The sequence below is a fragment of the Amphiprion ocellaris genome, chromosome 1 (assembly GCF_022539595.1).
Source record: "Amphiprion ocellaris isolate individual 3 ecotype Okinawa chromosome 1, ASM2253959v1, whole genome shotgun sequence".
Classification (NCBI taxonomy): domain Eukaryota; kingdom Metazoa; phylum Chordata; class Actinopteri; family Pomacentridae; genus Amphiprion; species Amphiprion ocellaris.
Genome location: NC_072766.1, coordinates 11,486,389 through 11,509,308, shown reverse-complemented (window position 1 = coordinate 11,509,308; position 22,920 = coordinate 11,486,389). Strand labels below are relative to the sequence as shown.

At 38.4% G+C, this 22,920-nt stretch overlaps 1 protein-coding gene across 4 annotated transcripts in view; it reads left to right on the top strand.

Moving 5' to 3' along the window:
* mical2a (microtubule associated monooxygenase, calponin and LIM domain containing 2a) overlaps window positions 1-22,645 on the top strand; it is a 56,911-nt gene extending 34,266 nt beyond the window's left edge. Inside the window, exons 23-25 of one of the 4 annotated variants that reach the window (XR_004847579.2) lie at window positions 47-107; window positions 1,737-1,798; window positions 2,237-4,103. Coding sequence is in view for 3 of the 4 variants with exons in the window: in XM_055013101.1 (XP_054869076.1) it covers window positions 47-105 (59 nt within the window). In the remaining variant the exon portion in view is untranslated. Of the gene's footprint in view, window positions 1-46; window positions 691-1,736; window positions 1,799-2,236; window positions 4,104-22,629 lie in introns of those variants that run through there. The other 3 variants (XM_055013101.1, XM_055013092.1, XM_055013093.1) reach the window with 3 other exon arrangements.
* The last annotated feature ends 275 nt before the right edge of the window (window positions 22,646-22,920 follow it).

Here is a 22,920-nt window from a genome sequence, read left to right as displayed (position 1 = left end):
TTATTCACAGTGTTTTAGGTCATGTTTGTCTTTTCCTCTCGTTCAGCTGATGACTTTTATGAAGCGTGTAAGGAAACCGGATGGTTGGGAAAGATGACATTTTGAAGGTGATCACCTGCATGGTCCACGTGGTTGTGTGTAATAATAGTGAGGTGGCTGCAGATACTGATATTAAATAACTGATGTAGAGTGAACAGCATTTTCAGAGATGAAATAATATTTATTTTTTCTTTGAAGTGACACTCAGGCTAAACTAAGCTCATGACTAATGAACCGCTTCAGTGTTTTTTCACTCATTTGCCGCTGTTTTGGGAATGAAGTTGGACTAACTTGTGTGGTTTTGAAACTTCTGCCCACACGCAGTATGAATAATGAAATGAAATGGTTTTTCATTTAGATTATCAAACTAATAACTTCTAAATAGGGGGAAAATGAGAATACAAATCAGGCTTTTTTTGTACTCAAGTGAAAGTGTTCATCTCTAAATGTCATCTTTGCAATTCAAAATCATTTCTGTATTAACCAGAAGTAAAAATAATCTCACCTCAAGGTCCAGGTCAGAAGCTGAACTGTTATGGAGCTTTAATATTATATCACAAACCATCCCTTAGCAGATGTCTATTCCTCCTGTGTTTGCTAAATGTTCAAAATATTACAGAGGTCAAGAATAAACTTTAAATTCAAAGCCAACATGTATAAGTAGTCTTAAAGTTCTGAAATGAAAATAATGATTTGCTCTAACAGCTCTCTACTTAAAGGACCTTGACTTGGCGATTCAACAGTTTATCCACATTGTGCTGAAATATCAGAGTCTCACTGAGTTGAGGATTCATTTTAGGAGGGGGATCACATCAAAGCCTGTTCGCAGGTGTTGGGGAATGTGAAAAATGTGTCTTTTGTGGCTCCAGAGGGGCAAAAAATATCCCTTGAATGGAGTCAGAAGAGTACCAATTAGAAAATGAAAAACAGTGAGCATGTCGGTGTGGCGTTACAGAAGAAATGAGCTCAGCAGACCTCTGCAGTCGGCTCGAGGCTACAGTCAAAGTAGTCGGTGGTCCTGTGGTTTGGTTCACTGTCAAACTCATCTGTGACTGTTGGCTTGCGAGGTCCGGATAAATACTATTAATGGTGAAATCAGCAAGTTTTCTGCAAAAACACTGACACCCAAACCCCAATGTTCATTCACTGGATGGAGAAAAGGAAAACAACAGAGTGCTGACCTGTTTATTTTTACAGTTACCGTCAAAAAAGTCAGAAGTTGGCCATTGTACCTAAAAATTTTGGCAATGGAAGCGTGAAAGTTAAAGACGGTTAGTCTCTGAGTGGGTACAGTAACAGAGCATCATCACTGTGGGGTTTTTAAACTTCCTGGTGTTCCAGGTGTGATGATACTGAGCAGAACTTCATTCTCAGTCGCACTTAACGCTTCCAAACTAAGCTTTGTTATACAACCTTTTGGATAAGTTTCATTCATGTGTGTGAACATTTGTAGAACAGCAGGACTAATACCTGCTTAATAAAACACAGTCATAACATTTCTCTGCTTCCTTTTAAACCAACTAGTATTAAAAAGTGCGTCTACAATGTGTTAGATGCACGTAGAGCTATGAGGACTACTTTAGTTCTTAAAATGTCCTTGAATCTACAGCAGATTAGATTCTTTTGAAATGTCTATACTTCAGTTGCTTTTGAGACGGTTAATTGGACTCAGAAAAAATGTCTCCACTTTGCTTTAGACGAATACGATGAGGACTCCTACAGTAAAAACATGGTTTACGGACCATGCGTGTTCTGCCTTGTAAGTTTGGCTTGAGGACGTGTGCGCATGTTTTGAGTCATTTTGACCTGTAATGTTTTGTAGAGAACTAATTTCAGTACATGACAAAAACGCTGAAAACAAACTGATAGACACTGATGTCCCTCAAATCACCCCAACTAAATACAATCCTGCTTTTAAGTTCCTATCAGAACTTAAAGGCTTATTTTGTAACAAGAAATGTGAGAGAGGCTTATTTTTCTACCATTTGCTGTAATTGAACATCATATGTACCATTATGTACATGACAATGTGTCTTACACAAAAAGATATTTAGATGTTAATTCAGTTAAATCTAAGGACTCGTGTTTTCAAAGATGGAACACAATACTCACCTCACCATCAGTCCAGCTATAAATAAAAAAAAACAACACAAAACCCAGATATATTCAGATTTTTCATTCTTTGTTTTCCATTTAGAGGCTGCCAGAGAAGAGAGACGTCACACACTCAGGACTGAGAATTACAGCTGTTATGTTGCACATTGATAATAATATAATTTTATAAATATGAGCTTAATGCTGTCTTTAATAAATGTTTTTTCTTGTGCTCTAGAGTAATTGCTGCATTACTGTTTGTGCTGCAGTGTTGCTTTTTAACCTTTAAGAGTGTGTTGTGTAGTGTAATATTTTCTTGATGCAATATACTAAAAGTAAAAGATTATATATTTATGGCAAATGCTATTAAAATTGAAGAACAGAGTTGAGACACGTGAATGAACTACCTAATAATGAAGGCTCTAGTAATCACTGATGTTGGTGATGACATTGTGTGTATGTCTGTGGAAGACACACACACACACACACACACACACACACACACAGCTAGAAGATCATAAAGTAAAACATGTTTTTGGTGTAAAGACAGTTCACATGCTTTTTAGAAAGTGATACATGGAGTACTCAAAACATAATGGTGTATATGTGAGTTATTATAACTTTTAAACTACATTAGAAACATAACGGGGCTGCACAGTGGGGTAGTGGTTAGCACTTTCGCCTTGCAGCGAGAAGATCCCTGGTTCGCGTCCCGGCTTTCCTGGGATCTTTCTGCATGGAGTTTGCATGTTCTCCCTGTGCATGCGTGGGTTTTCTCCGGGTACTCCGGCTTCCTCCCACAGTCCAAAAATATGCTGAGGTTAATTGATTATTCTAAATTGCCCGTAGGTGTGAATGTGAGAGTGATTGTTTGTCTTTGTATGTGGCCCTGCGACAGACTGGCGACCTGTCTAGGGTGTCCCCTGCCTTCGCCCGAGTCAGCTGGGATAGGCTCCAGCACCCCCCCGCGACCCTAGTGAGGATTAAGCGGTGTATAGATAATGGATGGATGGATGGATAGAAACATAACAGGACATAAAGGTGTAATATGCATGAAATCTATCACAAAATAAGAGCAGTAAAATGCGCAGGGGGGCTGAAGCAAAAGCTAGAACATGTCTGGACATGTTCAAACGTGACCTAATGATAACCTAGTGTTCTCAATAGGGAGTGATCTAGGGGTGAAATATGATAACCTGACGCCATGATCTGACCAATAGATTTTATAATGGTGTCAGAACGGTCACTCCAATCACACGCCCTGTAGGTGTGGAAAAATGCTGCACACATGAACCATGGTATGAAATATCAAGCAGAAAATATTTCGCCAAAAAAGCAATTCCAGCTCTTCATGTGCTGTCACATGTGGACATTAGTCGTAAGTTGCAGTCAGTGTGTTTGGAAAAGAAGCCTATGGCGAGACTATAGGCAGTTTTTGTTCAGTGGTTCATCCAAACTTGTGTCAACTCCAGTGAAAGTGACACCAAATTGCAGTAAATAAATAAATACTGAATTTGTCCTTTTTACAGGCATTTTGTATTTTTCAGTTACAGATATCATGATGTATCGTTGTGTGACCATCTTGCAATACATCGATTATCGCAGTATCATGATAGTATCGGTATCGTGAGCCATGTATCGTATTGTGAGGTACTCTGTGATTCCCACCCCTAATGCAAACTCCACACAGAAAGATTCCAGGGAGGCGAGGATGCAAACCAAGGATCTTCTAGCTATGATGCTAACAACCGAGCCGCTGTGCAGCCTCCAGAACAACACAATCCCTCTGAATTCATTAAAAGAACATCAAACAAAAATCAGATTTACTATATTGTACATGGTAAACGTTCACAGTTAATCACTGAATCATTGAATATATTCAGAGGTACACTGTGTTTCAGTGCACAGATACTGACCTGCACCTTGTATAACTCTAACAAATGCTGGTTAATAAAGCACATAAACAAGAATTTCTCTGCCTCCTCTTTAGTCTGACTCAAAAGCAAAATACTCTTTTATGCTATGTTGAAAACAGTTCAGGAATGCACGTACAGTTTGAAGGGCTAAGCCTCCATTAACTTAAAAAAAAAGCTCAATGAAAAAGTTCCTTTTGCAATAAGTGGACAATTGAACTAAAGAAGTCCTTGATGCTGAAAGGTCTGTTCATATCTATTAAAGTCTTTATCACTAAGAGTAAGAATTTCAAGAATGAAAGAAAAATCTTTTTTTTGTAAAATAATAAAAGGATAAATTTGAATGACTTGTCTGGATTTTAGTCTGCATCTTTGAACATTGTTTCATTAACTGGTAATTAAAGGGAAAAAATGAATTACACAATTATTAAAATTTACTGATAGTCAGAACATTACTGTTTATGAATAACCAGAAAATAAAGAAACTATCTCAAAGATGGAGTGAAATATATCACCTAGATCAGTCTTTTTCACCTTCACACCGAGCCTCCAGAAATCAGTCAGAAATTATAAATGAATAAAAATGCGACAACATTTATTTTCTATGCATTTTTGTAATTATTTGTTATGCCCTTACCTTGATAAAGCATGAAAACACACGATAAAGGTTTGGAAAAAGAGATTTTTTGGCCCAGAAAAATTCTGAACGCACAAAAATTTGATTTCTTTTCTGAAGTTGACTCTTAAAGATCACCTTGAACATGTTTTAAAGACATAAAATGCATGATTTAGTTTTGTCTACATTAAGTGCTCTTACTTCTCCTTCTGTGACAAATTAAAAGGAACACTTAACAGTCCTTTTACCAAAAAGTTGTTTCAAAGTTTCCACATCACACTAGTGCAAAATGCACATTAGATCGCAAATGGTGTCAAACTGGTTTAAATGTCACAAAATCTTTTTTAAATGTAGCATTACGGAACTTAGACTTTAGAAGAGCTTCATTTAACAAAAAACACCTTTAAAAAAAAAAACTCATTTTTTCAAAGGAGTTGCTTCTTTAGGGCAATTCTGATGACTGTTGTAGCTTTTTAATTTAAAAAAAAAATAATTTAAGTGATGGTATTTGTACACCTGTTCCAAACACATTTTAAAAGAAAAGGTGGGATGATTTTTGTTGCTTTTTACACAGCAGAAGATAAAATCACAGACCTCCTCACTGTCTGTGTGTTTAGTTTTGGCCACTTTCATTTTGATACTAAAATCCACATTGATATTGACAGCAGCAGCTGCCTGATTTTAAGAGCAGATAAAGTGATTTGTCTGTTGCACCATCTTTGTTCATCCGAGTGTAAACAACACGTTCACACATGAAGCCTGTATGTGTGGTGCTGATTTATTGTCCACAAATTCTTAAAAAAATATTTTGAAGAGGTCAGTTACACATTTAAAGCTTTAAATGACAGCGATGCAGTTTTTGAAAGATCACAGATGATGTAAAGGCAACTTTCTCTTTCTTTCTTTCTTTCTTTCTTTCTTTCTTTCTTCATATTTCACAATAGCACATTTAGTACTTGAAGACTCAAATCTTTTCCTCAGCAGTTTATCACAGATCAACAACAAAGTCAAACAAAAGCAAAATTAAGAGCCAAAGTACATGATGTATTTCAGTGGAAGATATGTTTCATGTCTGCTGCCCCCAGGTGGGCAAATGTATCAGTCAGTGCTGACCTTAGTGAGTTTGGACATTTAAAGGAATATGTCAGTGATTATTGTTGGTGCTCTGGGGGTGATATTTGAAATAGTTCTGTGGATTCCAGTTGTATTATTGATATTTCAATTGAATTTGAGAGAGACTTCCAATGTAAAACTGACACTCTCATTTTAATTCCAGTTAAAATGACCATGTTTTGAGACACAGAACCTTTTTCATGTTAAAAAAAAAACATGAAGCTGCTTTAATTTTACCAAAACTGTGTGTGAAGCCGTGTTGTGAAGAGTTGTTTTATATAACACAGTCCAGCAGAGGCAGGAATCACTGCACTTTGGTTTTTTTGTGCATCTCCAGAGTGCAATTTGTTTCCTGACCCTTCTTAACTTTTTCATTTCTTCAAGAAAAAAAAAAAATTACATTTCCTTAAATGCATAAAGAGGCAAATAGAAAACAAGTTATACAGTAACAATGATTAGCATTCAAGCAACAGAGCAATCAGAGCCTGAAATTGCATTGAAATTACAGAAGCTGTGAAAGCAGATGAAAAAAATAGAACAGCTGGGATGAGATGAATCTAAAAATATAATGTCATTATTTTAGCACTTTCACGCAAATCATCCTTTTAAAACAGTCAAACACAATTCTCCAAACAGAGGAGACACACAGGTCAGACTGACAGTAAGAGTAAATAAATATTAGAACGTTCACTTTTCCTCTGAGGAGAAAATCTTCCTCTTTTCAACGCCAAGGAGGGGAAACAGCTGCCATTTTAGAGGATTTTCCCCACATTTTCAATACGTTTCCGGTCAGTTGTTAAGGAGGCATTTTAAGTTAACATCCCAACATAATCAATTAATTGAGAATAAGCCCCTACTGCTATATACAAAAAGCCAAAAATGGTAGCAATGCCACATAACACTTAGCTGATAATCAGCCTCTCTGCTTCATATTGAGAAATGTAAGAAATGGACTAAAGGCAACCAGTGTGATTCCAATCTGACAGTCTCTGATAGATTTAAAGCCCTGCTGGACATGTGAGGGAAGCAGAGTCTGTTGTCTTTAGTCTGACGATGAGGCTCCTCTCTGTCTGCATCCAGCTCCTGTTTCAGCCTGTTGGACGAACCAGAAACAACATAGGAAATGTTTTCTTCCTAAACATCTTTTAAGCACAATCACAGGGCTGGAAAAAGGCTCAGTGTGTGAGATCTTCAAACTAACATAGAAACACCTCACAAATCACTGCAAGACTGTAAATTCAACTAAAAGGCCAAACTCTCAGACATACATCTTAATTTAGACAAGATTGATTTTACGAGGCTCCAGCACACCGGACTCATGTTTTTGACCTCAGTTTCTATTATTAGTTTTTTGAATATCTCTCAAAGCCACTGGGGGAAGCTTCAGGCCAGACGTTGGAGCATTTATCCTTCATGTTTCAGTCAGGTATCAACTACAACAAGGATGCTTGAGCATTTGCATCATTATTGGCAGGAATTAGAATTTTTTAACACTGGAAATGTGCAGCCCCTCCCAGGTTGTACCCCTCGATCATGTTTATAAATCTTGAGAAAATAAACTTTACATAGGTTATTTCTCTCGGGGTCATGCTATGTCCCCTGTCAAATATTCTGCAGCACCCACTCCTGCCGAGGCCTTTTGGTGTTTACAACTTGCGTTTGATACAATACTGGAACAACTTTGTCATCTGCAATTTGCTTTAAACGCAGACTAAACAAAATGTATGTTCTTTACTACTTCAAAAACTGTGAGATCAGCACTGTCTGGAAAAATATTAATGAGAAATGGTCAACAAATAGAGCTGGTATCTACTTTTAAATATCTAGGATTTTTAATTGACGACCATTTGTCTTTTAAGCAGCACATTCAGTATATAGTGAAGAATAAAAACTAACAGAAACTGGTGGAAGCAACCTATTTGCCTGTTATTGACTATGGAGATGTGTTGTATATGAAGGCTTCTGCTAATTGTCTTAGCATGCTGGATAATGTGTATCATGGGGCACTGAGATTCATGATGAGATGTGGTCCCCTTACTCACCATTGTGTACTCTATTCTAAAGTTAACTGGACATCTTTAAGTGCCCTACGTCTCAGTCGTTGGTATTTATTTACAGAACAATTCTGGGTATTGTTCCTTCCTATTTGTCTTGTCTTTTAACAAGAAAACATGGAAGTCACAATCTCCGATCTATGGATGTGCTGCAATTTGTCGTCCCCAAAGTACGATCTGAACTGGGCAAGAAAGCATGTAGGTTTTCTGCACCTAATGCTTGGAATAAATTACAATCTGAACTTCAACTTCAAGCCCATGTTTCACCGAATGAGTTTAAAGTTCTGGTGAAATCATTACAGTCTGCCTTGTCTGTGTGCAAGTGTTATCTGTGAGCAAGTTCTAATGTTGCTGATTTTATCTGTTGTTTACTGCTTTTTTTATTGTGACTATGCTGCTGCTCTCTTAGCCAGGTCTCCCATGTAGAGGAAGTCTCTGATCTCAATGGGACTAACCTGGTTGAATAAATGCTACATAAAAAAATGTATAGTTTAAGTAAATCTTAACATTCTCTCAGACTGCATGCGTGTGTCTGTGTCTGTGTATTCTTCTTTAATTATTAAAATCTTTTAGTTTACAAAGATACAAAACTTAACAAAACCAGCTTGAAAGCATGAAAGAAAAATTGAAAATTTAAATCAAAGTTTTAATCAACTTTATCCACTAATGTGGTGCTGCAAGACTGAAGGTTAATGGAAAAGTGCAACACAGCACATTAAATAATGGATGTAATCAGAAATGATTGTCTTTGTCGCTCCAAAGCTGCATTTGAAATCCTTTTTCATACAGTATTTCAAGTCTCATACCTCCTTTTTGTGTTGTTTTGCATCAGTGCAAATATTCCACAGAAGTATTCACTGATCATCATCAGCAGCAGTGTACAGTTTATTAGCAGAAGAAAAATGCTGTTGAAGATCCTTGAGCAAAATGTATGCTACTTAAGCGGTGCTTGGAGAATAACACAAACATTTGACTGCATTTTTAAAACTCAATCAGGAAGCACAAACATTACAGCCTTCAGCAAAACCAAAATCCTTCAAATTGTTGCTTTTATTTGAACGAAAAATTCCATCAACCTGCTCAAATTGAGCCTCTGTGGTTTGTCCATTAATGTGAAATATGCTGTGAAGTTGGGTGTGATGTTTTGATATTACCCCAGTTTGTTAGTTACAAAGATTTTTTGTAATCATTTTGTAATATGTATCGCATAATATAAGATAGATAGATAGATAGATAGATAGATAGATAGATAGATAGATAGATAGATAGATAGATAGATAGATAGATAGATAGATAGATCGATCGATCGATCGATCGATCGATCGACAGACAGACAGACAGACAGACAGACAGACAGACAGACAGACAGACAGACAGACAGACAGACAGACAGACAGACAGACAGACAGATAGATAGATAGATAGACAGACAGATAGATAGATAGATAATTCATGAATTGCAAATAGAGAAACGGAAATCAATTGAAATGAAAATGCCATTGAGTTTTTTTCGTTTGATTTTTTTTGTAGTGAATTTAAAAAATCAGCCAACATTCTGGAGATATCTTCAGTCGCATCAGTTTCTTAAAACATTCTTGAGAGGCTCAACAGTGACATTCAGCATTTTTCATTTTTGTCATGGTGACAGATTTTATGTAATTGTAATATACTGCACTTCAAATACTTACACTTAGTGTGTCCATTCAATCTTTCAAAAACACAAAAACTAAACCAAACAGTATCTACTTTTGGCTGAAATGTCTCTTTAGTGTCACAGAGACACTAGAGGTCGGGGACGGTGCCCAGGCAGACTTGGGTGGTGGTTCCCATTTTCAAAAAAGGGGAACTGGAGGCTGTTATGGGTATTTTACACTGTGCTGCCTCCACGGGAAACCTTATTCCAGGTTGCTGGAAAGTAGACTCCAAATGATCATTAACCCTCAGTTTCAGGTGGAAAATGTAGATTCTGTCGTGGACATGGAGCTCTTTGCCCTTGTGGAGTTGCTGAGATGGTCATGAAAGTTCGACCATCCAGTCCACATGTGTTCAGGGCCTTGGAGAATCATGTGGGAAGCATTGCAGGGTATCAGGGTCATTGTTATGAATCACACAGTTCTTGTACAATCAAAGTCAGAGATGAGTTTCTATTCTTGTCTGTCCAACACACTTCTGGTGGGTGTTGGACTTCACCAAGGTTGCTCCCATCTCTGCTTTTTACAGATGATGTGATTCTGTTGGCTTCATCAGACCATGACCTTCAGTGCATACTGGGGAAGTTTACAGCTGAATGTGAAGGAATTCTCTGAAGGACAGTGGTGGCTTGATCTTTCTAGGTTAGGGTTTGGTTGCTGCTCCAAGTGAAGGAGTTTAAGTATCTTGGAATCTTGTGATGGTAAAATGAGATGGATAGTCAGATTAGTGCAACATCAGCAGTAATATGGGTGTTGCGCCAGACTGAAGAGGGAGCTGGAAGGGAAAACTCTTGATTTACCAGTTATCTATGTTCCAACCCTCACCTGTGGTCATGAGCTCTGTGTGGTTTAATAAGGGTGCCATTCTTTGGAGGTTTTCCAGCCAACTGAAAATAGACCCAGGGGTAAACCTGGAACTCTGTGGAGGGGCTACGTATCTCATCCTGTCTGGGAATGTCTTTGGATTTCCTTGAAAGAACTTTAAGGCATTCCATTGGATGGATGGATGGATGGATGGATGGATGGATGGATGGATGGATGGATGGATGGATGGTCAACAAAAATAGATATAGTCATCTACTGCCCACCACTTTCATTATGAGAAGTAGAGATAGACTTAAGCTTTGACTCCAAGAATATTTTGATTTCTTAAATTATTTCAGGCAAAACTGTGTGTGAAAAGCAAATCAGATGAGCTGATAGGAGGAGTGAGGTCTGGATTGAAGGGCTATGAGGGGTTACGGTTGCAAAAGCACTGCTCTTCCTCTGATAGAGAAGAAGAAAATGAACATATGCCCATCAGCCTTGACACAAATCTGTCAATCTATCTCTCCAGACCTCTTTGTTTTTATCTGGCCTTTGTGATTAGCCGAACAAATATGTCATTATTAGTTTTATCTCAGTGTTCCTATAACCCTGAAATCCAGCTTATAAGTAGATGTGCAGTACGTCAAGTGTATTTCACCAAGGGGGCCAAAATGAAAGAGGCCTGATATGAGCTTATTGTAAGAGTATACTATTGTTTTATATGAAACTAGTGAATACTCATAAATCTGTACATCTATAAGGATGTTTTGCCAAGAACAGATGCATCATTCAGAAAAATGGGAGGAAGCAATTGTATATGAAAACAGTGGTAGAGAGAGAGTCTCTTCTTCCTCTGTAACATTTTAATTCAAGAACCTTAATTCAAGCGGGGGAACATATGTGTATTAGATGTAACAAAAATACAATGATACAGCATACAGAATATGCAGATTATGTGTTTACACAACACAGTGTTACATCAGTGTAAACTTTCTTTAAACAGACTATTACAAATCTGGGAATGTTTCTTTTAACACTTTTTTGGAGGATTAGTAGTATGAGAGGAATACCACTCTGAGTTGAGCATAACAGTGATTGTTTCCTCTGTTGACTGAAGTGATTTCACTCACAGCCCCGCCTGTTTTGCATTTTCCTGATTGCTCCCCAGTTACTTTTCATGGCTCAGTAGGTTATTTAAGACAATATCTCACTCATTTTCTCTATCTGGTGAGTTCCCTTGTTGTCAGCCCAATTTTCCCAACTGATTTCCAGCCTGTTAATCCTGTTACTTGCCTGTTAGAGATGTGCTACTGACACTTGTCAGCCTTTGCAAGTCTTCTCCTGTGGTCTTCCACCAGCCAGCGTCCACTAGTTTTCAGCCAAACTCATCAGGTGTCCTCAGCTTTCACGTCTCCGGTCTGGCCTCCTCTGTTTTCTGCTGACCTTCACCTGCAGAGGGTTCACTTTGCTTCAGATGAACTGGAGCTCCAGCAGGACATGTTTGACCAAGTCTGAACCCAAATATGTTGCAAGTCAGGCTCTTGCTGGCTGGATAATGACCTGTTCATATATTAGAAAAATGAATTTAAAAATGCACTACAAGAGAAGTTGAGAAAGGCTCAAAATGCACAAAAACAATCAACATCCCATGTAGGATCACTTCCAGTGCAGATACAGGGCTGAAGGGCTGACATTACAATCAGGCAAAATGTCAGAGCAATTTGCAAACAATGGTATTGCCAACCTGGTTTTATATACATACATACATAGATAGAGTGATATGTTTGTGCGGTTGGGTTGTTTTTTGTTTGTTTGTTTGTTTGTTTGTTTTTTACTGCCCACTTTTTCTCCCAGCTGTTAAAAATAAAAACCCTAAACTCATTCTCTCTTGCACTAGTATCCTCTTCTGGCCTATTCTATTCTATTCTATACTATCAAGACATCCACAATTATGGTGCTCAGTACCGTTTGTTTAATTATTTATTTATTGAATCTCTTTTTCTTTTGTGTTGGTTTGGTTTTCTTTTCTTTTTTCAATTTTTTTTTTATTGATGGACAGTTAGTAGTTGGGAATAACACACCACCTTACAATCTTTAATTGCAATAGCACCGCCTGTTATTTTCTATCCCTTTTCATCCTGTTCGTCCTGTTCGTCCTGTCCAGTCTTTGTTTCCCCCACACATCACTGAGGTGTAGCACTGCCCTCCCTGGCTCATAATAGGGAATTCTAATAAAGAATATCTGCTTAGCTTTCAGGGAGGGCTGGTGATGGTCACACACATGCACTAAATATTAAAATATTTGGCTGCAAGACTAAAATATGCATCAATCTCATACAATGTTGACACCTCTTTTGTGGAGTTAAACAATGAGAACAAATGCAGACAAAAAAAATAAAAAAAATAAAAAAAAAAGTAAATAATTAAAAAATAAAAGCCCAGTAGTTTCACAGTTTTTTCTTATCATGGTGTTGATTCAGCAACTGTAACACTGGACAAGTAGATTTCTGATTATGTGTGAGTTGAATTATGAACAACAAAAATCCCATTTTTGAGCACATGTATGATAATGCAGAAGTCAGCTGGTAATATTTTGTGAACCGTTTGTAGTTGCATGTCACAATAATACAAAGCTGTCACAGTCTTGGATTTTGTCCAGTTTATTTCCTGCTTTATTTTGTAAAGATCCCTGTCCTAGTGTGTCGCCTGTGTTTTTGCTTCCTCCCTTTGTCTCGGTTTCCCTCCTTTTTGACTGCCCTGATAAGTTTCACCTGTGTCTCGTCTCCCCAGTCAGTTCTAAGTGTTTACACCCGTCTTGTCTTTCCATCTGTATTTGTCAGGTTGCCCTGTTTGCCCTCCTGTTGGTTTCCCTTCTGTTCTCTGGCCTGATTGAGTTTAGTTTTCTTTTGGATTACCTTCTTTATTTTTTGATTTATTCTTCCCTGGGTTACCAGCTGCCTTTTGTTCATTCATCTGTACCACCCCAGTAAGTTCCTTCACTAAACTTTGTCTGGTCTTTTTGCACAGCCTGTCTGCTGTGTTTTTGTCAGGACTTGGGTCTTTTCCTGATAAACGCTAACAAAAGCAAAAGGGGAACAGAGTTTTGGAGTCTGGCTCTAATTATTTTTTTCAGATTTCTACTCACCCATAATCAGAGATTAATCTACTTGTCCGATTTTGCAGAAAAAACAGTAAATATTTCAGGTTTTTATTTCTAATAGTTCCTTAGACAGTATCATTTAAACATAGCCTCAATTTTCACTAAAATTTCAACTTTCAATACAACTTTTAGTAAGAAAATAGTTTTTTTTTAAAAAAAGAAAATAAAAGAAAAAGATCTGTTTAAGTATGTGATGCATCTCTAATATTTTCAGGCAACTCTGACATGATCAAGCAGAAATAGTTTTTAAAATGTGATGATTTGAAATGGAATGATCCAGTACAGCAGCTACATTAGAAAATTACTGTACAGTCAGAGCAAAGACTGTGGGCTCAACATAATGCAGCAGCACAATAACAGATGCCAGCTACTTTGTATCTTAAAATATGAACCCACTGTCACGTTGCATCCCTGATTTTTCTAAGAAATCTCTATTTTGTAGGTTTAAATAGCCCCAACGATGAACCACAGACGAAGGGGCAGCCTCTTCAAGAAGGCCTTCATGTAGCCCTGTTCTGTAATTAATTAAAAAAATAAAAGCTCTTTTATGTCTTTTGAGAGCGTCACACATTTGCTCACCTTCCAACCTAAAGTTACACACTTTGACAGTAACTCCTGAACTTTAAAGGAAGCAGTTTGATGATTCTCAGCTTGTTTCCTGCCTTACTTGTGCCAAGTAAATGATCAGGTCACCTTTAAGAGTTTGCTGATTTGTGTGGAACATCTTCTTTATATATTCACGCCACATCATAAGATTTGTTTTATTACAGTATTGCTGTTTTCAGATTCCACCAGCACTGACTCATCTGAAGTAATTGATCTGATCACGACCTTATCTGCAGTCATAAAAAGCTTTTCACAACTTTTTTTCCATTCTTGTGGTAGAAAGTTGCTCCCCAACACCTGTAAACAAACTATGATGTGACAAATCAGTGGATTTCCCCTTCAAGTCAGACAGGGAACTTACCTTCTCCCAACTCTCTGAAGTTACTTAAAATATGTAAATCATCTGCCTTATTGTCCTTGTGTGTTCATTTGGGACAATTCTTCAAAGTCAGTTTTTGTTTATATTTATGTGGCTCTGGAAGCCCGTATGTCAACCAGATGGCTAACTGGGATACACAGATTGACTTATGAGCAGTACTCCAGAGGGTATTATGCCTAAATGTATTGCTGATGTTAAAGTATAATAGATTGGCTTATGGAGTCAGGAAATCAGCAAACCAGAATCCATTGAATCAGGATATTTATACACAGTTCAGCTGTGTTGCACGCTCATGTACATGTTTAACAGAAGAAGCAGATGGTCCTGCCTATCAGTCAGCACTGGGATAGTGATGCTGGACGTTTATTTGAGTATTGTAACATGAAGTGCATATACTATTCATGAATATTTTCATTTCATGGCCTGTTTCTACCTTGACCCCACTATAATTTATTGGAAAAGCTAACTTCTCTAGTTTTTGGTTTTGTAGTTACTATAGTAACTAGGTAAAACCTGAGCACCTGGACATTTAGATTTTACTTCCCCTCTGTTTCTTCCTCCCTCTCCTCTCTGAGTTGGACCATCAGGCCTCTTCTGATTTCTCTCCATGCTGTGACTTGCTGTGACTTTCTGTGCCTCATTCCGGATATTCTAGATCTGAATTTTCATCCTCCACACTTTCATCATCTCTTCAAGTCTCTCTCTCTCTTGTGTGCATGTTGCCTCTTTCTCCCTCTGTGTTTGCTTTCTTCTATTCTATGTGTGAAAGGTGTGTTTGCATAATCTGTCCCCTCTCTAGGTCTTCTAGCAGTAAATCCAGCAGTTCAGGGCCTTACTGTTTGGTGGCACCTGGCAGATTCTTTACACGTTCCTTCATAAATTTTCATATGTATTTATAGTCTATCTATTATTTTGTAATGTTAATTGACCATGTTGTCATTTTGCTCATTTTCCTCTGTACATGTGGCATGTATGACACATCTATCCATCTTGGGAGAGGAATCCCTCCTCTGTTAGTCAGGGTTTTTTTAAATTGCATTTCTCAACAATATTGTATGCCATGCAGATTGTAAAGCCCTAGGTGGCAAATTTCTGATACTGGACTATATAAAGTGCTCAACCACATCATTAATGCCACCTGCCTATTATTGTGTAGGGCCGCCTCATGCCACCAAAACAGCTGTGACATGTCAGGATATGGAGATGGGAAGTGTCCTGAGGTGTCTGGCTCGGGGATGTTGCCAACAGGTCCTTTGGGTCCTGTGTGTAGTGGAACCTCCATGGATTAGGCTTGTTTCAGTGCATCCTGCAGATGTTCTATCAGACTGGGATCTGGGGATTTTGGGCCGAGTCAATGCCTTGGGCTCATTGTAGTGTTCCTTGAGCTGTTGCGGAGCAGGTTTTAGGGTGTAGGGAGTCACCTTGTCTTGCTGGAGGAAGCTGCTGCCATTGAGAAGACCTGTTTACACGCAGGGAGTGTGTTTGGTCTGCTACAATGTCTAGGTGGGTGACACGTGTCAATATAGCATCCATTTGAACGGCAGGACCCGAGGCTTTTCAGCAGCAACATTGCACTGTAGGTGCTTGATCTACACTGGTGATCTAAAGTCAGTGGTTTTTATGTTGTGGTGGATCAGTGCAAATATATTTAATTTCATATTACCAAATATGATGTTCTCCTACACATTAAAAGACCCCTCTGGTTGATAGTTCAAGTGATTTGTTTACCTTGTTAACATGTTGATACTATGGGGTTTTTTTGCATGCTAGAACACACATCATGAGTAAAACTCAACAACTTGTTGGGGGCCACTTTCTTTCCACTAGAGCGTTGGTTACCGGTTCCAACATGTATGGCTGAATCACTCCAATATTAGAACTTGCCATTGTGTAGAGTTTTACAGTGCTTGATCAGAGTTATAGGTGAGCTTTTGTGCTTGAATTGCAGCAAGTTTGGATGGGTAGGGAAAAATAGAGGAGCCCCCTACACAGACCTGCACATTATAAAGGAAGTCACCATTCTTGGGCTAAGTCTAAGTAATTTTAAGGCAGGAAGTGATTATTTTGAAGGAAAAAAAATTTAAATATGTATTTCTGATACACAAAGATGAGATTTCAAGGGTTTAATCAATGACCAGACAGAATCTTTACATAAATCATGCAACATTCTTACATAGACTAAAACTAAAACAACCAGATTCTAGTCATATATTTATGTACCAGAAACAACTATTTAAAAATATAATTAATAATAAAGCAGCACTCACAGGGTCAGTTTTTCTGGACTTTTACTGCAAGTACTTTTTGCTAATAGTGGTAACATTTTCTGTATGGGACCTTTATTTGTATTATTACAGTGTAGTATTTCTCCTTCCTTTCACTTAAGTAAAGGGCTTGGATATGTCTTTCATTACTGCTGTCAGTCAGGCCACGTGTTGTACATTGTGTTCTACTCACTGTATTTACTTACTGTTGCTCTCCCTTTGAATATGGAGGTGTACTTGTGGGATTAAGGTTTAAACAAACCCTGACATTTTCTTTTTCACTCTTCCACACCCTTCAGTCACTGCAGGGATCTTTTTATATGTGACAGCTCTACTTTAAGATATATTATTATATTATCGTTTAAGGCCATAATTAGGAGATTATTGACAGGAAGAAATTACTTGAAACTTACATCTTTGTAATTACAGTGTGCGGCTATAGACTTTATTGTCGATTCAATAATAAAATGCTTCTCATGGCTGGTTTATTGCATCATACTGCTCTTAGTTTTGCTTTTCTACTATAAATGTAGCCCTGGATTTCTTGCCAGCCTTATCCTCTGACATTTAAGCCGGAGTAGTGACAATGCATTTCAATAGCCCATTGTTCTGAACCACTATCATCAGTAAAGCCCGGGACCTGGATGCCGTGCTTTTTCACCAAAAAGCAGAAAATGATCACCCATAATCAAACATCATACACCAAGATGTCTTGAACAGGAGCATTTCCAGCCATTAGATATAATTACACTCCTGTATCTGCCTTTATATACCACTGTATTCATATCAAACAAGCCCCTCCGCACGTACTAAGACCACAGTCCTGCCTGTCCTTTATATAGGACAACAGCCTTTCTGGCAGCAGTTAAGAAAAACACCTTCAGAAAGGTGCACTTGGCAAAGCTGACACTGGGGCTGAGTGGTTTATGTCTATTAAAGGTTTGGGAACTTGTATGTGTTTGCTATTGATTTGGTCTAAGGCCTCAGAACAGGAGAATCTATCAAATGTTATTTCTGTTCTCCACTATTATCACTACTTTTCTGCATTTGGGCATGCACAATTGTGGTTGGTAGGCCTTTTTTTTTTTTTTTTTTAATTACACCCATTTTCTGGTGAGATTGTAAGCCACAAAATGTATTTTAGAATCTTACAGTGCTTCATGTCTATATAATAAGCATGCACGGTACACAAATGTTTCTACTGAAATAATTTCTTTTTATGCAGCAACAGTTGTGGCCACAGGCATTATATTTTGGGGTTTTCCATCTGCCTCGTTCATGTGAATATCACATTATTTAATGCTGTAATTTGGGAATAAGAAAGGAAATTATGACTGAATTACACATTTGGTTGCATTCTGAATTGCAGACACTGATCTTGGGTGCCCAGTTTGACTCAGTGGTGATTGGGACTGTCTTCTGTGCTGTCAGGTGGAAGATCTGTATGAAGCTTCCCAGTTTTAGGATTTGTCAGCGGAGGAACATCCATATTTGAAGCATCGTTCTCTGTAATGGCTTTAAATTTGTGTTCTACTCATATCACAATCACCTTTATTGGCCCAGCACGGGAACATTTTCTCATTTTCTTTCTTTCTCTTAACAAACTTACACACTTCAAAGTCTCCACTGCATGTATTATAAATCTGGACAGACATGGATATAAACTGCAACTTGGGTGTTTGGTGGAAGCATAAAACTGCAAGATGGTAATTCTAGTTTGTATCACACAGTAGGTCCAACATTTTTTTTTTTTTTGCCAGATGGCAGAAATTTGATGATGCACTGATTGCTTTTGAGAGGGAGGATGTAAAGCTCTGCTCTGAAAACATGCATCTGTGTGATATCACAAAATCCTCTGCCTCAGATACAATCTGAGTGCACATCTGGTCATAATCACATTTTAAACATTGGTTATGCAACAATCTGTCTTTAAAGTCTGTGTCCTCCTGGCAGGACCTTTGAAACGAGCTGCCACGGAGATAAAGAGATTTGCAGGCAACAAGCAGGTATGCAAACTGTTTAATAGTGATAAAAAACACCCAAACGGCTGCAGCAGCATATCAGAGCCGAAAAAGCATTAGTGAGGATTTTGTGAGAATTTAATTCCATCAAGGGACACATTTCTCAATTACTCCCCTGTTAAACCTTCACATACTGTAGTGTGTATTTGTACATATGTATGATATGTAATTTATGTTATTTTGATTTTTTGGATGCCTTTAAAAGTATGTTGTTTTCTGGTGCACATTTCTCCTAAACCGCTGCATAATGTCTGTGTGTGATGTTTTCAGCAATGATAAACTATTGATTATTCCATCCACAAAGCATTTCTGAAGTAAAAGGACTCTGCTGTGGGCTAATGAGTTTGCGTATGAAGAGGAGTAGCAGCAGCTGTGGTAGCAACGGTTAGTTAAATCTGCTGGTTTGTACATATCAGGATAAACTGCTTGAGATGCCTGAGGTGCAGTGCAGCAGCAGTACGGTTGAGCAAAAGAGCAGCAACAACACAGGGAGCTTAAATAGATCATCATAGTACAAAAGCTGCTCTTAATATGTCACATGTTATAGCTAGTGGACTATGATAAAGGAGTGTAGCAGCTGCAGGAGCAGTCTCAGTGGGAGCATTGACTAAAGGGACTTTGTATTTCACGTTGCAAAAGGGAAATCCAAACTAATATTTAGGAAATTACATGTTATATCAAAAAATGTTGGCACAATCCCTTATACTTTTATGCATTTTTTTCTGAGTTTTGAGAAAGAAATGGATATCTAACATGTTGATTGTTCTGCAATAAAGAAGAATTTTCAAAATATAAATATATATGTTGCTTTTACTTTGATAAAGTCAGTCTGTAGTGATAGAATACTGAAAATGATAGACTACACTGACCAAATTCCTCATGTACATTTCTACACCGTACACAATGCAACAGCAATTTTCTTTCATTAGAACTATTGAGTTTCTTCTACAGACCTACCAGCTGTTTAATTGAGTCCCGCCTAATAACCAGAGTGGTGGGAAACGTGTTATGCTATCCAGATATTTATGAAATCTTCCTATGATAAAATAGATGATCACTTTGCTGACATGCTTTGAGTCTGTTTGTTCCACTTGAGCTCACTTCAGCTGTGCTTTGTTTTATTACTTTGTCCATATCTAACTGTGAAGGAATGATCATTTGGCTGTTTAGGATCTGTTTGTATGCTTTGATTTATAACCTGGTCCAGGTACATTACAGGTTACCATAGTGACCAAATTGAAGCTGCATGATGAGACCAGGCAAAAGTTTGTGCACTCCAAAATCTTGTTAGGAAAACTTAAATTAGTGATATAGTTAGTAATTTTAACTTCCACAGGCAGCCTCCCTTTGATCAGATCACCATGGTAACCTGAGCTGCGTGGCTTTCAGACTGGGGAATGATTAGTTTTAATCCTAAAAGGAAGATAATTTTGTCACTAGAGCTATGTGTGAACTACAGACCCACAAGGCAGGTATACAGATAGTGTAAATGTGTACATTTGCAATAATTTGCAATAATGTTTTGATTGCTCTATTTACATTCTACACACTCTTGGAAGCTTCTTCTGCTTATCGTCAGATGACTGTACAGGTGATGTTGTACAGTGTTATTGCTGTTACATAAAAGTAGGATACATGCAGAGAACTACGAATAGGCCTAATAGATGTGTTTCAAGGTTAATGCTCACTCAGGCACCAATAGGGGAAATGTAAAAGGACCCTAACATAAGGGACCAGAAATGGGATGTTGCATCACCATGGAAACCCTTTCCCCCCATTGTATTTTATTGGAATTGATTTATTGCAAATGTCCAAATCATCTTTCCAATGTTGACTTATCATTTATAGTTCTAAATTCAAACACATCAGTAAGGAAGTCTTTCCAACTACGTTAATTTTTGCCAGTCAGCATATGTACACAAATTATGGATTAATTACAAATTACAACCCAAATCAAAATTACAAATTGTTCAAAATAGTTTTAAAATATCTTGTGTTGTTGTAGTAGGATATTAATATTACAGATAAATACTTGTACAAATATTTGCCTAAGTTAATTATCTGAATGGGAAATTGAGCACATACAGTTTGTGGACTAGCTTCAGGTTGTATGTGGCACATTGAAACCATTTCAGATTCAGACTCCTTTATTGACATTCAATAATTAACATCACAGATGCTAATACAGGACAAAATTACGATGCACTATATGAATAAAAACAGAATAAAGGATGCGTGAAATGAAGGCTAGAAGCGGATGTCATCAATGGCATCTACACAATAAATAAGGATATTACACAACATATATACCGTATTTTCGCGACCATAAGGCGCACTTAAAAGTCTTAAATTTTCTCCAAAATGGACGGAGCGCCTTATAATGCGGTGCGCCTTATGTGTGCACCGAGTTCCAAAATGTGTAAATCTTGTTGTGTTACTTTGATGAGCTCCGCTAGACTGACTGAGAACATTTCCTGCTGACACGCTGCTTATATAGAGAAAAGGTGGACGTGACAGAGGACAGCATGAGAACGTTAAAGGGGGAAGTGTGGGCGTGAAAGAAGACGCTAAAGACACGCCCCCAGTTGGTATATAGTGCCGGTATTTGCATTATGCAAAACAACATGGGTTTGGCGTCACCGTCCCTGTTGATCTGTGACTCCATGCGCGTCCATCTCACAGCCGCTGTGAAAAACCAAGTGCAGCAAATGAACTCGGAGCTTGCTATCATTCCGGGAGGCTTGACGAAGGAACTCCAACCGCTGGACATCGGTGTAAACAGGGCGTTCAAAGTGAAGTTGCGAACGGCGTGGGAGCGATGGATGACAGATGGCGAACACAGTTTTACTAAGACTGGGAGGCAGCGCCGGGCGAGTTACGCCACAATTTGTGAATGGATTGCGGATGCTTGGGCTAACGTGTCTGCTTGCACTGTTGTTCGAGCTCTCGCAAAAGCCGGCATCATTTATGAGGAGCCGCACGGCAACGAGACTGACTCTGACAATGACGAGCGGGAACCTGGCGTGTTCCATGGAGAACTAGCCCAGCTGTTCATTTCGGATACAGAAGATGAGGACTTTGATGGATTTGTGAATGAGGATTGATCAAAAAAACAACGTGAAAACATTGCTAAATACTTCAATAAAGTACAACTGAACTCAGTTTTGCTTCCGCTGCCTTTTTTAAAACACACGCTAGCATGCATGTTTTAAGCTAGTACAGGTATGTTTTACCATGCACGCGCTCTATAATCCGGTGCGCCTTATGTATGTGTTAAATACAGAAATAGCACCCGGAACTGAGACTGCGCCTTTTAATACGGTGCGCCTTATGTATGTGTTAAATACAGAAATAGCACCTGGAACTGAGACTGCGCCTTTTAATACGGTGCGCCTTATGTATGTGTTAAATACAGAAATAGCACCCGGAACTGAGACTGCGCCTTTTAATACGGTGCGCCTTATGGTCTCGAAAATACGGTACACAGTAAATGAAGGATATTGCTCATATGGAAATGCTACAACATTTTACGGTATATTGCAATAACTATATATAACTATAATATCTATCTATCTATCTATCTATCTATCTATCTATCTATACACACACACACATACATACACACACACACACGTATACACAGTAAGTAATGTATATTGCACTTATGAAGATGCTACCAGATGCTACAGTATATTGCACAGTTCTATTCTAACATTTTGTATTTAGCAGTCTTATGGCGGTTGGGTAAAAGCCGTCCTTGAATCTGCCTGTTTTGCACCTCAGGCTGCGGTACCGTCTACCTGAGGCAGGAGGGAAAATAATTTGTTGAAGGGGTGTGAGGTGTTCCTGATTATCCTTCTTGCCCTGGACAGGTGACGCTGTTCGGCCAGTTTACCAGTGGTTGGCAGCGTGGCCCCAGTGATCTTCTCTGCTGCCCTCACAACCCTCTCCAGTGACGTCCTGTCGGAGAGGCTGCTGTTCTCATCCCACAGAGAGATGATACTGGTTAGTACACTCTTAATTGTTCCTCTGTAGAAGCTAACGAGGACAACTGGGCTCAGATGGGCTCTCTTTAACCTGTGGAGAAAGTGCAGGTGCTGGTTGGCTTTTTTAACCAGAGAGGATGTGTGCAGAGTCCAGGTCAGGTTGTCGGAGATATGAAC